This window comes from Vitis riparia, chromosome 8 (genome assembly GCF_004353265.1).
Source record: "Vitis riparia cultivar Riparia Gloire de Montpellier isolate 1030 chromosome 8, EGFV_Vit.rip_1.0, whole genome shotgun sequence".
NCBI classification, from domain to species: Eukaryota; Viridiplantae; Streptophyta; class Magnoliopsida; order Vitales; family Vitaceae; genus Vitis; species Vitis riparia.
In genome coordinates, this window is record NC_048438.1 from 20949239 (window position 1) to 20964368 (window position 15130).

General features: G+C 38.0%; 1 protein-coding gene across 2 annotated transcripts in view; it reads left to right on the forward strand.

The window, feature by feature from the left end:
- Positions 1–15130, forward strand: part of LOC117919603 (rRNA biogenesis protein RRP5) — a 47259-nt gene that overhangs the window by 14367 nt on the left and 17762 nt on the right. For both annotated transcript variants that reach the window (XM_034836798.1, XM_034836799.1), the window contains exons 16-21: positions 833–978; positions 1073–1138; positions 5597–5703; positions 5887–5967; positions 6067–6141; positions 6227–6328. In XM_034836798.1, the coding sequence (XP_034692689.1) occupies positions 833–978; positions 1073–1138; positions 5597–5703; positions 5887–5967; positions 6067–6141; positions 6227–6328 (577 nt within the window). The remainder of the gene's footprint in view (positions 1–832; positions 979–1072; positions 1139–5596; positions 5704–5886; positions 5968–6066; positions 6142–6226; positions 6329–15130) is intronic.

The following is a 15130-nucleotide window of genomic DNA, read 5'->3' on the forward strand; positions in this document are numbered from 1 at the left end:
GGGCAAAATTGGGATTTGGATTGTTCCATATCTAATTGGGCAATCATGTCCTCCTGCCATCCATTGTAGAAATGATTCTCTGCTCTGAATGAGCTAATGTATATCACCTGTATGCATTTTACATGATGAATCAGAAAACATGGATTCTATACAGCACTAGAAAATGAAATGAAGTATGTGGGTACCTGTGACTCTCTTGCAGCTGCAGGAGCTGCTTCAAATGTACTTAAACCCTGCAATTCTTATTTGCCTCAATATCAAATAATGGACCAGAGAATAACTAATACCCAACAGTCCTAAAACCCTAATGGTGACTATATCTGTCATTATAATTGATGGTAAGTTAAGGGGCATGGTCATCAACAGCATTGCATCTGTCTGCTTAGTAAAGTCCTGCATTAATCGATTAAATGTCAGTTCCTAAAAATTAGAAAAACCCAAGTCAGCTTTGAGTTAGGTTTGGTTAGCCTTGACTTATTGGGTCAAATTGGGATTTGGATTGTTCCATATCTAACTGGGCAAACATGTCCTTCTGCCATCCATTGTAGAAATAATTCTTTTTATTCTACCTTTAATTTTTCAGTGATCTTAATGCAGATCTCTTGTTATTAGTTCTCCTTTCATTCTTAGTGGTTTCTTTGCATGAAATAATGAAATGTATATGTTTAGCTGCACTAACAACAGTAACAAGCTGTATTTCAGTCTGTTCTAGTGATTTGTGGTGTCTAAGAGATTCTTCAAGTTCTCGCAATGAATTTCTTATATACCACAATAAAGTTGATTCAAGTATCATCTGTTTAGTATGTTCTAAGTGATGATCTTTGAGTTGCAGGATTTCTGAAGATGATATGGTTAAGTTGGGTAGCGTGGTTAGAGGAGTAGTTGACCGGGTGACCCCTCATGCAATAATTGTAAATGTTAGTGCAAAAGGTTACTTGAAGGGTACAATTTCTACTGAGCATTTGGCTGATCATCAAGGTACATATTTTAAGTCTTGATATATATTTTTTTCTTTTTCATGTTTTTTTTTTTTTTTTGTTTTGTGTACCCCTACTTATGACTACTTCTGTAGGACATGCTGCTTTGATGAAGTCGACACTTAAACCTGGATACGAGTTTGATCAACTATTGGTTCTAGGTATTCTTGTAATTTGTTCTTTCCACTCCATGCCTTATTGGGCTTATGCTCTTGTGTGCCTGTGTTTGTGTTATTTGGCTGTGTTGCCTTCGTTTCTGTTTTTTGTATTAAGGATGTATCCTTATTGTACATTTGATTCATATATCAATGAATTATTTATTGTTTCTTATAAAAGAAAGGGTCTTTTATAATATTTTATTTACAGATATGTTGCTAACTAACCATACATGCATGCTGTATATAGATATAGTACAAAATTTTGCCATAGACAGACTTCATACAGTCTTATAAATGTTTGCTTATATGAGTATGTTTTTGGTGTGGGGACTGAACAATCTCTCTTTATTGAGATTAGGCCAGTTTTTGGTGTTTGAGGGGGTGGGAAAGTCATTTCAGTGGGGTGGTTCAAAGCACGATGCCAAAGCCTGTTTCAGATCATGCACCTATATTGCTGCATGAGGGTGCGTTTAGGAGAGGAGCAGTCCCTTTTAGATTAAAAAATATATGGTTATAGGATGCGGGGTTCAAAGACTTGCTTAAAGGTTGGTGGAAGGGACCAAAGGGTATGATTTTAGAGGATCTCCTAGTTTCATTTTGGCCGTAAAGTTGAAAGCTTTAAAATCAGATTTGAAAATTTGGAACAAAGAAATGTTTGGCAATGTTTCCTCATGAAGGAGATGACTTTAAAGCATGTGGGTTTTTGGGACTCTTAGGAGAGGGAAGGGCCCCTCTCTCTAGAAGAGGATGAAGCTAGGAGAGTAGCAAGAGAGGAGTTTAGCAAGTGGGCTTGTTTCGAAGAAGCATTATGGATGCGGAAATCTAAGGAAATTTGGTTAAAGGATGGTGATAAAAACACCAAGTTCTTCCAACAAAATGGTTAATGCCCATAGAAGAAAGAATTTATTGGATAGAATTAAGATTGATGGGGTGTGGCTTTCCAAGGACAAAAAAATTAAGGAAGAGGTAGCATTGGCTTTTCACAATCTTTTATTTGATACCAGATGAATAGAGAGTCCTAACATTAATGGGTTGATTTTTCATACATCGGATGGATAAGAAGTAGAAAAATTGGAGGAACTATTTTAAGAGAATGAGGTGTTTAGTGCCTTGTTGGATTTGGATGGGGACAAAGCCATAGATCTAGATGGGTTCTCAATGAATTTCCAACATTTTAGTTGGCATTTTGTGAAGAACAAAGTTATGGGGTTTTTCAAGGAGTGTTTTGATCAAGGGAGGTTTGAGAAAAGTCTCAAGCTACCTTTTTGATGTTAATTCCAAAGAAAGGGGGTGCAGAGGATTTGAAGGAGTTTAGATTTATTAGCTTGATGGGAGATTAGTGTAAAATTCTCACTAAAGTATTGACAAAGAGATTGAAGTAGGTGGTGCAAAGGATTTGAAGGACTTTAGATTTATTAGCTTGATGGGGGATTAGTGTAAAATTCTCACTAAAGTATTGACAAAGAGATTGAAGTAGGTGGTGGCAAAAGTGGTTTTTACGTCTCAAAATGCTTTTGTAGAGGGAGGACAAATTTTGATGCAGTGTTGGTAGCTAATGAGACTGAATTTTCCATGCTAAAAAGTAATGCTTGTGGTGTTACGTGCAAACTAGATATTGAAAAGATTTATAATTATGTCAATTGGAACTTATTGTTAGCTGTTCTTGAACAGATGAATTTTCAATGCAAAATAGATAGGTTGGACTATTATATTTCTTCTGCCTTTTGGTACTTGTTAATGGCACACTTTTAGCTTTTTTCAAAGTTTGAGAGGATTGAGGCAAGAAGATCCTCTCCCTCCCTTCTTATTTGTTATGGCAATGGAGGCTCTTAGTTGTTTGCTAAAACAGACAAAGGTTGGAGGCTACTTGTCATCTTTTAGGGTGAGGCGAACGAGGTGTCTCATTTGTTCTTTGCAAATGATACCTTTGTTTTTTGTGAAGCTTCTCAAGACTAAATGGTTCATTTAAGCAATTAAGTTGGTTGCTCATGTGGTTTGAAGCCATCTTGGATTTGAAAATTAATCTTGAAAAGAGTGAGTTGATTTGAGTGAGGAGTTGGCCTATGAAATTGGGTGTGGGGTAGGTTGGCTCTCGCCTTCTTACCTAGGGCTTTCTTGAGGCACTCCTTTTAAATCAATGGTAGATTAGGATGGAGTGGAAGTGTGGTTTTTCTAGAGGTTGTTAATGTGGAAAAGACAATATATTTCAAAGGAGGGACGATCATTTTAATTAGGAGCGCATTATCTACCTTGCTCATTTATTTATGTTATTGTTTTCCAAACCGAGAAAAGTCATAATGAAGTTTGAGAGGGTTCGAAGAGACTTACTTTAGGGAGGTGGGCTTTTGAAGAAAAAATTTCATCTAGTGAAGTAGTCAACTGTCTGCATGTAGAAAAAAATTTGGGGGGGGGGTGTGGTTTAGGTGTTAGAGAAGTCTTTTGTTGCTTAATAAAACGCCTTTGTGTAAGCAGAGTTGGCTATATGCACCTTAAAGGACAATTATTTGTAGACAAGTTATTAGTGGAAAATATAGGGAGGGAGAAGCGCGATGGCGGACTTGTGATGTGAGAGATGAGTATGGTGTTGGGTTATGGAAAGATATGAGGAAGAATTTTGGTACCTTCAATGGTAGAATTTCCTTTTTTGTGGGGAAAAAGAGGAGAGTGAAGTTTTGAAATGATAGGTGGTGAAGAGATGAACCATTGTGTGTTTCTTTTCCATCTCTGTATGCTTTAGCCTTATCAACAGAGGCTTAGATGGTGGATTTGTGGGACTAGACAAGGGGGAGGGGCCATTGGAACCCTTGTTTTTATAAACATCTTAATGACTGAGAGTTAGATAATGTAGAACAATTTTTATCTGGAATATAAGGTAAGGTAGTGAAGAGAAAGGAGGACAGGGTAGTGTGGACAGATTTGAGGAATGACACCTTCTTAGTGAAGCCTCTTTATGCTGCCTTGGAGTGGGAGATTTTATAATTCCTTTTCTAGTAAGGGTCATTTGGAATCCATAGGTTTCATCAAAAGTAAGTTTCTTTGCATGAGAAGCTTGTTGGGAAAAGGTTTTGACTCTTGATAAGCTACAAAGAAGAGGATTTTTTATTTTTGATAGGTAAATAAAAATAGTATTAAAGCACCAAAAGGAGTGCACCAAAGTACACATGGTGTATACAACGACTACTAGATAATGCCAAAAAGGATTGGGAAAACAAAAATATTCCCTCCCTCAATCCGACTCCAATCAATCAATAAAATCTATTATGGACATAGTTGAATTTTTTTATAAACAAATTAGTCCAAGATAACAAGCTGCACAAAAACAAAAGTTTCAACTTTTGAATGAAGAGCTCCACATTGTCGAAATGTCTTCTATTTCTCTCTTTCCATATTGTCTAAAAAAGGTATAAAAGCGCTGCTCTCCAAACTTTCTTTCACTTTCTTCCAAAAAAAGAGCCGTGTTACCCTAAAAGGGTCTCTCTAACTGTAGAGTGGATCACCCAACACACCCCAAACAAGGAGAACATGAGCTCCCACAACACCCTCACCATTCCACAATGCAAAATGATGTGATCAATCGACTTCTCATGAGCATAACAAAAGGAGCATCTATTGACTAAAGACCAACTCCTCCTTTGTAGTTGGTCTAAAGTCAAAACTTTCCCTCATGTTGCCTCCCAAGCAAAAAAGCTTACCTTTGGAAGAACCCATGCATTCTGCTCTACAAAGAAGAGAATGGACGTTGGTTAATAGATGCTTCCAATGTAAAGTCGAAGAAGAGTTAGTTGATTGTATTCTCCTTCATTGCTCTAAGGCAAGGGTTCTTTGGCAGTTGCTCTTCTCTTTGTTTGGTGTTCCATGGGTGCTATTAGCCATAGTGAGAGACACCTTTTTAGGGTGGCATGGATCCTTTGTCGATAAAGGTGTAAAAAGGTTTGGAGAGTTACTCCTTTATACATCTATTTGGAGGAAAGAGAGAAATTGTAAGTCGTTTGAGAATGAGGAACAATATGCTCACGTTTTGAAGGGTGTTTTTCTTTAGTAATCTCTTTTTTGTGGGTTAAGTTGTACATAGGTGAAGACACAATGCCTTTAATTGCTTTTGCTGATTGGTTGGGTTCTTGTTGAAGGAAGGAGTTGTGTTTTGTTCTCTTGTTTTGGTTGTTCCTTGATGCCTTTTTTTAGTTGTTTTTTTGGCGCTCGTTGTGTATACTCGTTGACCTTGTTCTGCTGTTTCTATTACACTTGTTCATATAATTACATTATTGCCTATTGAATATATATATATATTTTATTTTTTTATTGTTTCTGTTATGGTTTCTGATGCAATAGTTCTTGTGGCATTTTTGTGGTGACATGTTTTGTTTTTGTTATCTTAATTATCTTCTTGATGTATTATTATTATTGATGCTATAATTATTATTATTACTATTATTTGGTAAATTCCTTCTTGTGTTATTTTAGATGTTGAAGGTAACAATTTTATACTCTCTGCCAAGTATTCTCTTATCAATTCTGCCCAACAGCTCCCTCTGGATCTCACTCAGATTCATCCGAACTCAGTAGTCCATGTAAGAATTTTTGTTTTTTTTGATAAGTTACTCCATGTAAGAAATTTAATTTTTCAGTTGCATTGCACCTCCAAGCATGCAAAAATGTTCGTGTCCTCTGTTGATTTAACTTTCATAATCTTAATTGTTATGTCTGTTGAGTTTTACTGGTTTCAAGCACTTGAATTCATCTGTCTGAATCAGGGGTACATTTGTAACATAATTGAAACTGGTTGCTTTGTCCGCTTCCTTGGGCGTTTGACTGGATTCTCTCCTAGAAACAAGGTACAAATGTCTTTTTCATCTTTTATCATGTGTTCCTAGTAATGCTTTGTAGGCATTACATTTACTTTGGTCAAACTTTGCTTGTTTTTCGTTTTGAAGGTGATGGATGACCAAAGAGCTGTTCCTTCTGAAGCCTTTTTCATTGGGCAATCTGTTCGGAGTAATATACTTGATGTTGGTGAACTATCTAAAACTGACCTTTCTGAAGTAATAACCTTCAAATCAGTTTACTTATTGCTTTTGTTTAATTCATTTTCAGGTTAACAGTGAAACAGGTAGAATAACACTTTCTTTGAAGCAGTCATGTTGCTCATCAACAGATGCATCATTTATACAAGAATATTTTCTTTTGGAGGAGAAGGTATAAATTGTGGTTGTTTTACTTCTTAAATTTTCATAGTAATCTCTTGTTGTTTTCATTTCTCTGTCTTACCTGTTTAAACTTTTTATTTAATTTGCTTCAGAAAATGGCCTTTGGCAGGTCTGATTGATAGGTGTAGCAAAAAAATGGGGTGGGGTTAGACAGGAAAATGGGGGACCTAAACCTGTTGAATTTCAGAAATTTCTTACAGACTTTATTGAAATGCTGGTTTATTTTTTCTTGTTAAGTCTTACTGTCTACTTTGCATGTTATTGATAAGATAATGGCAGCTACATGCAAGTGGAATGATATTGGTAAGGTACATGTTGCTACAAGGATGAGATGAAGACCAAAAAGAGGCTGCCCTCTTTTATTTATAATTACTTGGTTTTAGTGTTTTCTTTTCATAGCAAACCATATACCTTTTGTTTTTCTCCTCTTCTTTTGGATCTTTCTGAGATGCTAGAGATTTATAATTAGTAGGCTAGTAAAATTAAAGGTAGTTCACATCAGTAAAGCTTGTCATGTTTAGCCTGTGCTGTCATCAACTATAATGACATGCCAAACTTCAGTGGCTTTTATTTTTTATTTTATTTTTTTATAATAGTAAAGTTGAAGAGAATGATGAGACATCCTTCCCACAAAGTACAAAACTTGATTAAAGTATGACTATACTCCACCATGTATAAGGAGAAGTATCGATAAAAGCATGTACAAAATATCTCAAAAACTAAAATCAAACTCTTGCAAACATCATCCACCCCTTTCGAATTACAAATTGAAAGCCAACTACATAGAATAACATTAGGTGGAATTCCTTTGAAGGCGATAGTACAAGAAGCCTAAAAAGAGGAGTAGAAATGAATAAGATCCCATAGCATCCCTTTAGTTCTGCACTTTTCCTAAAAAATCCTAACATTTCTCTTTTGCCATGCAACCCACAATACAGTGATGCATGTGATATGCTAAAGAGTTTTGCTTTTGATTGAATTCCCTAAGCCTCTAAATGAAATAATTATTATATCTCCAATACTCCTTGGTGGAACTCAATCCATATTAGTTACATTGAAAAGCTTATGCCAAAGCCCCCAGTGTTACTAAGCAACATAAAAAAAAGATGATAAATTGATTCTCCACTCCCTTTGCATAAAATGCACCAATGAGGATTAAGAGATATGTAAGGTCTTCTTACTTGTAGCATGCCATTGGTATTTACCTTTTTGTGCACCACCAACCGTGCAAAGGCTTTAACCTTTGAAAAGGCTTTTGATTTCTAAACAAAATTAGTTGGAAGGAACAAAATTGGATTAGAGGGCTTGGACAAGACCGTGAAAAAAGATTTTACTAAGAATGAACAAATGGAGGATAAGGACCAAGCTCTTGAGTTTGTGGTAGAAGAAGATAAGTGCATTGAATTAAGTGAAGATATGAGTCTTTCGAGAAGTTCAATTTCTAAATTAGTGAGATTGCGTTAGAAATTAAGATTCTAAGAAGATGGTTAGGAATTTCCAAGGACACCAGAGATGGTAAGATTTCTTATTGAAATAACCCTATAAAGACTTGCAAGTTGTGAGCATAAAAGTTTATCTCTCCATCATAAATCTTCCTAGAACCGGATTCTCTCCCCATTCCCTACCACAAAGCGGGTGTATGGGGAAAAGTTCTGAAAGAGTTGAGCAATAGCCTTCCAAGGATATTTGTGTGACCATCTAACTAAAATGTTGGTTCCATCCATTAGTATGTATCCCATAAATGCTCGAAATCACCTGATACCATAACATAACTTTCCCTAAAGAATCTCCAAAGCCATTTCCCTAAGAGAGCACAATTTCTCAAGGAAATCTTCCTTATCCCCAACTTTTCAAACTCCTTTGGTCTACACACTGCATCCTAACTAATAACATGATCTTTCTTCCTCTCTCTCGTCCTAGACCATAAGATTCCTTTGCATTTTCTCAATCTTTAAGGTTACTGATGCTAGGATCTTGAAAAAAAAGAGAAAATAGCTAGGAATGTGAGACAAACAAGACTGAATTAAGGTTATCCTCCTTCCTAGAGACAAGAAAGCCTTCTTCTATCCATCCGACCTCCTCAAAATTCTATCAACCATTGGAACCAAAAGAATTAGCTTGAGGTTTTGTAGAATTTCTAGAGAAGCTTTAGAGAAGAAAATGGTATCCACTACAAATTGTAAAAGAGACACTCTAGTCCTATCCCTACCAACTATGAAACTCTCAAATGGACCCCTTTCCTCCTTTCTCATTGTCATCCTACTAAGGACATCCACTATAATGGTAAAAAGGAAAGGAGAAAGAGGGTCTCCTTGTCTTAATCATCTAGTGGCCTTAACCCAACCTTTGATACTTCTATTAACTAAGATTGCAAAACTCATTGAAGACGCTTCCCTCATCTAGGATGTCCATTTTGTGCTAAAACCTTTCCTTTTTCAGCACATGGTCCAAAAATCCCTAATCCACATGGTTGTAGGTCTTTTCAAATTCAATTTTGAAGACCACCCCTTCCCCTTCCCCCCAAACTTCCTTTTCTCATTCACCACTTCATTTGCAATCAAAACCGTTTCTAGAGTTTGTCTCCCTTCAACGAAGGCTCGTTGAGATAGAAAAATTGTTTCATTAAGCACTCTTCTTAAGCGCCTTGACAAGGCCTTAGCTATAATCTTATATAAACTTGTAACCAAGTTAATATGTCTAAAATTTGAAATTTTGGTTGTTTGGCTTTTTTTTTTGGCCCAAGGGTAGTGAAAGTGACATTGGTGCTTTGATTTATTACCTCATTATTGTGGAACTCCACAAACACTCTTAAAAGGTCCTCTTTTATCACATTCCGACACTTTTGATATACCACAATAGTAAACCAGGGGTCTTCCCCTTGTTTAGTTGGAACACCGCAAGGTGTACCTCCTCTTCAGAGAAAGGACGGTCTAGCCAAGCAACACTCTCTCCAAAAATGGGTGACCACTTGAGGGTTTGTTGTAGAGCTTTTTGAAAAAATTCAATATCTCTTCCAATATATTTTCAATGTTGTCTAGTTTTACTCCCTTTGCAGACACCAAGGAATTTATGAATTTCCTTTTTTCTCCTCCCATTGGCCACTCTCTGAAAGAGCTTAGAGTTGCAATCTCCTTCTTTGATCCATTTAACCCTAGATTTTTGCCTCCAATGAATAGAAACCTTTAACAATAAATCTTCCAGATCCCGTTTTCTTAAGGCTCTCAAAATGGAGAGATCAAGAGTCAAGTTCCTTTCTTGGTCAGTTACGTCAATCCTACCAATGTTTAAAAGATATTATTCTTTCTCTCTTACATCTCCAAGCGCCTTTCCATTCCACTCCTTCAACTTAACTTTAACAAACTTTAGTTTTCTCATAAATCTATGATCTTCCCAATCATCACCCTAACACTCCTGCCACCATCACCTAAATCTCTCCTTAAAATCAAGGTGGAACAGTCACGTATTCTCAAATCTAAAAGGAGTTGAGCCCACTTAAAAGGGTTTGACGGAGATTAGAGAAAATCCAAAGGGACTTCCTATGGGGTGGGGGCAATCTAGAGCGAAAGCCTCATTTAGTAAGATGGGAGTTGGTGTGTTTAAGTAAGTCGAAAGGAGGATTGGGGGTCAAAAGCCTTTCCCTTCTCAACAAGACTCTTCTTGCTGAATGGAATTGGTGTTTCGCAAATGAGAGAGAAGCCTTGTGGAATCAAGTGATTAGAGGGAAGTATGGAGAAGATAGAGGGGGTTGGTGCTCACGGGAAGTGAGAGAGGCTCATGGTATGGGTTTGTGGAAAGGAATAAGGATGGATTGGAAGTTGGTGAGTGATAGGTTGGCTTTCATAGTTGGCAATGGGAGAAGGGTGAGTTTTTGGAGGGATAGATGGTGTGGGGAGTCTCCTCTGTGTATGTCCTTTCCCTCTTTTTTTGCTTTGACGGTTGAGAAGGAAGCGTGGGTGGCAGATATATGGGATCCCTTGGCTGAGGGGGTTGGAACCCTTGTTTTTTAAGAGCGTTCAATGATTGGGAGGTAGAGGAGGCGGAAAGATTTATGGAGAGGCTTCAGAGTAAAAGAGTTATTGAGGATATGGAGGATACGATGTCCTGGACTGAAACCAAGAGTGGTAAATTCTCGGTCAAGTCTCTCTATGTAGCCCTTGAAGCGGGTGGTTCATCTTAGTTTCCTTCAGGCTTTATTTGGAATGTGAACATGCAACCCAAGATTAGCTTCTTCACATGGGAGGCTACATGGGGCAAAGCCTTAACCTTGGATATGGTCCAGAAAAGAGGATGGGCCTTGGCAAATAGATGCTTTATGTGTCTTGAGAAAGAGGAGAACATAAACCATCTTCTTCTTCATTGTTCAAGAACAAGGGCGTTATGGGATCTTCTTTTTGCTTTATTTGGGGTGTCTTGGGTTTTGTCTTCTTCAGTTAGAGAGACCCTTCTAAGTTGGAATGGTTTTTTCCTGGGCAAAAATCGCAAGAAGGCGTGGAGAGCTTGCCCCTCTTCACATTTTCTGGACGGTTTGGAAGGAGAGGAATAGATTGGCTTTCAAGGATGAATCGTTGTCAATTCAGAGACTGAAACACTCTTTTATTCTTACTTTCTGGGCTGAGGCTAAGTTGTTCATAGACGATTGCCCTCTAACTATAGCTAATTTTATTGATTGGTTGGGTTCTAAGTAGGTTTGTGGTATTCGGTTCTCTTTGTCTTTTGGCCTTTTTGAAGGCGGGTGTATAGGTATTGTATACTTAGAGTCACTATTTTAGCGTCTCTTTTTTTAATGAAATTTATTTACTTATCAAAAAAAAAAACTTAAAAGGGCTTGTGTATAGGCTAATTGGGCTTATGATTTGATGACCATCTAGGAAGTGCTTCTTGAAGACTTTGAGGGAAGAAAAGATCCCATTTGTTTGAGAACAAGAATCTATCCAACCTTTTACAAATAGGAGAAGCTTGCATATTTGACCAAGTAAAAGTTGCGTTTCTAAGAGGGGGATCTATTAGCCCGCTTTCTTTTATAAACTCATCAAAACACCTCATGCTAGAAGTTAACCTAAAAACACACATTTTCTTCAAAATTCTTCTTATGACATTAAAGTCCCATCTACACACCACTTCGGATAAGTTAGACCAAAGAGGTCTTGAAGCTCCACCCAAAGATCATTACTCAAATTAGAATTATTTGGATTATAAACTGGAGTTAACCAAAAAGAACCTTCTTCCACAAAGCACAACTTAAAAGTTATTGAAAAGGATTCTAAAACCATCTTTGAACACTTGAATTTACTCAAGTCCCAAATAATCACAATACCTCTTTAGACCCCACAAGCCGGAAGAGTAGCCCACTCCTTAGTTCTAGCATTCCATACATTGCCCACAAACCTTCTATCGCAAGTCTCCCTTTTTGTTTCTTAGAGCATGGCAGTGTTGAGGTTTACAGAGTTGAAACCCTTTTATTGTCCTTCTTTTCTTCCTGGATCCCAACCCTTTAATATTCCAGTTTATGATTCGTATAAACCAATGAAAGCCCTTTAGTTACCAAATCTAACCTAATAAACCCCATTAGGTCCGCATAAAGGCTTATTCTTCCTTCTAGAATAAACCTTTACAAAAGGACAATCACTGCTTTTGTCCTCAGAGAGCCCCACTTTTCATTACCTTTGACAAGTAGGATTCCCATAGACTCTAAAATTGAATGTAGCATGACCATTTTACTAGGTGAAAGATCCTCTACTTGAAAACCTTCCATTAAAGAGGACTCTAGGTCTTAAGAATGACCACTCCCTGATAAAAAATGCTCACTAGGGCTGTAGAGTGGTGTCTCAAGAAAAGAACAGTCGTTTAACTCCTGATTATTGATAGGGATCTCCATACCAACAACAATTGGAACGCCAACATTAGGGACAGATTTAGCACCAGATAAGTTCTTTTGGTTTACCGTTTGTATGATAAGGCTAGAACTCCATAGGATTAACCAACAAAGGTTGACGCTGAATAGAGTGAGAAGCAAAAAAGGAAAAGAGAGCGAGAAGATTTGAATCAAAAGCCCCATCTAAGGAAAGATCCTTAATGAAGGTTTTGGAGTTAGAAGGACATACTTGAGTTGGCAAACCATAAGGTAGGGAACCCTCACCTCCCAGAGTCCCTTTGAATGCTCAGGGGGCTCTTTGCCCTTCCTCGAACCCAACCTGTGTCCACCTGTTAAGGTCTTCTCCTCTATTGAAGGCTTTTGGAAGTTTGGATCGCTTTTCCTTGTGAAGAATTTCTGAATTTCTTTATTGATTTTTTAGGTACACACCATACACATATATATACACAAATGACTGAATAAGAAAATATCAATCTAGCTTGATTTTCTCCTAAAATTAGGAAACTGAATCATCCTAAATGATCTCTCCTTTTTTATTCCTAAAATACTTTCCTAAATTAAAACCCTAACTTTGAATGCCAAATTTCAACACTCCCCCTCAAGCTGGAGAATATATATCATATAATCCCAGCTTGCAAGTTAAGTCTTTGAAGTTAGGCCTAGGTAAAGCTTTGGTGAGGATGTCTGCGGTTTGGTGCTCGGTAGGAACATAGATCAATTTAACCGTCTCACTAGTCACCTTCTCTGTGATGAAGTGTCTGTCAATCTCAACGTGCTTGGTCCTGTCATGATGCACGGGGTTCTTTGCTATGCTTATAGCTGCCTGGTTATCACACATCATCAGAATTGGAGATGAACTCGTTTGTCCCAGTTCACTAAGAACCCTTTTTATCCAAATCCTTTCATAGATTCCCTGTGCAAGAGCTCTGTACTCAGGTTCTGCACTACTTCTGGCTACAACTGATTGCTTCTTACTCCTCCAGGTAACAAGATTTCCCTAGACAAAAGAACAATATCCAGAAGTGGACCGCCTGTCAATGATGTTTCCTGCCCAATCCGCATCTGAGTATACTTCAGTGTCACGGTTCTCTGTCTTTCTGAAGAATAGACCTTTCCCTGGTGTCATTTTTAAATATCTAAGAATCTTGTAGACTGCTTCCATGTGTTCCTCAGTGGGGCTGTGCATGAATTGACTTACAACACTCACTGCAAAGCCAATATCTGGCCGAGTGTGTGAGAGATAAATCAAGTGCCCGACAAGCCGCTGATATCTCCCCCTGTCTACCGGTGTACTTTTTTTCTCGATACCAAGTTTCTTCTGACTATCCATAGGAGTATCAATTGGTTTGCATCTAAGCATACCGGTCTCCTTAAGAAGATCGAGTATGTATTTTCTTTGAGAGACTACAATTCCCTTCCTTGATCTAGCCACTTCCATACCAAGGAAATATTTCAAATTTCCAAGGTCTTTAACTTCAAACTCTTCTGACAAATACTTCTTCAAATTCTGTAATTCCTCCATATCATTCCCAGATAGAATAATATCATCGACATAGACTATCAATATGGCCATTTTCCCGGCTTGAGACTTCTTGACAAATAGAGTATGATCAGCCTGACCTTGTTTGTAGCCCAGCTTCAGGACTGCTTTTGTGAATCTATCAAACCAGGCTCGGGGAGATTGTTTAAGGCCGTACAAGGATTTTTGGAGTTTGCAAACCTGATTCTTTGCCATACTTCCTTCGAAACCAGGTGGTATTTCCATATAGACTTCCTCTTCTAGGTCACCATTTAGAAACGCATTTTTTATGTCCAGTTGTTGCAAGCACCAATCTTGATTGACAGCCAATGAGAGAAGAATCCTGATAGTGTTCAGTTTTGCAATAGGAGCAAAAGTCTCCTGATAGTCTATCCCATAGGATTGTGTAAACCCTTTAGCTACCAAACGAGCCTTGAATCTCTCGACTGATCCATCTGCTTTGTATTTTATGGTGAAAATCCACTTGCACCCCACGGGCCTCTTCCCAACCGGAAAATCTGTGATAGTCCACGTCCCATTCTTCTTAAGTGCATCAATCTCATCTTGTACTGCCTTCTTCCATTCTGAAATTTTGAATGCCTCTTGTATTGTGTTGGGAACCTGAGTATCATCAAGAGAAGTAGCAAATGCTCTGTAAGATGGTGATAGCCCTTCATACGTAACATAATTCCCAATTGGATGATTTGTACATCTCCTAACACCCTTCCTCAATGCAATCGGCAGAGTAGAATCATCAATGCTGGGAATTAACACCTCTCCAGCCCTATCCTCACCTATGTTCTCTTCAGGAAGACTTGAATTGGAGTCAATATATTGGCCACATGTTGACTGTGATCCGTGCTCTAATTCCTGTCTTTTCCTCCTCCTGATGTAAACTTGTAAGTTCTCATTAGCAAGTTGTGGGGCTATAGGTTGAATAGGCATGGGAGACTGGATGGTCACGGGAGAAGGAACATTTGTGTGCTGGGCTGGCTGGACTGATGACGACATGGGTGTGGACAACTCAGTGGGCGCAAATTGGGAAGGATTTGGTGACTCTGAGTGAAAAGAAGGTACACCCTCAAGAAGAGACTCCCAAACTTGATGTTCATTCATGCTTTCCCCCTGAACATGAGATTTGGGATAGAAGAAGACATGTTCAAAGAAAGAGACGTCCATGGTGGTGTAAAATCTTTTGTTGGTTGGAGAATAGCATTTGTACCCTTTTTGGGTTGGAGAATACCCTAGGAAAATGCACTTATTGGCTCGAGGAGCAAATTTGCTACGATTTTGAGGATACACATGAACGAATGCCGTGCAACCAAATACTTTGAGTGGTAAATCAGAAGAGGCTGCACGGGTGTGAGGAAATTGTTTTAAGAAAAGTTGATGTGGGGATT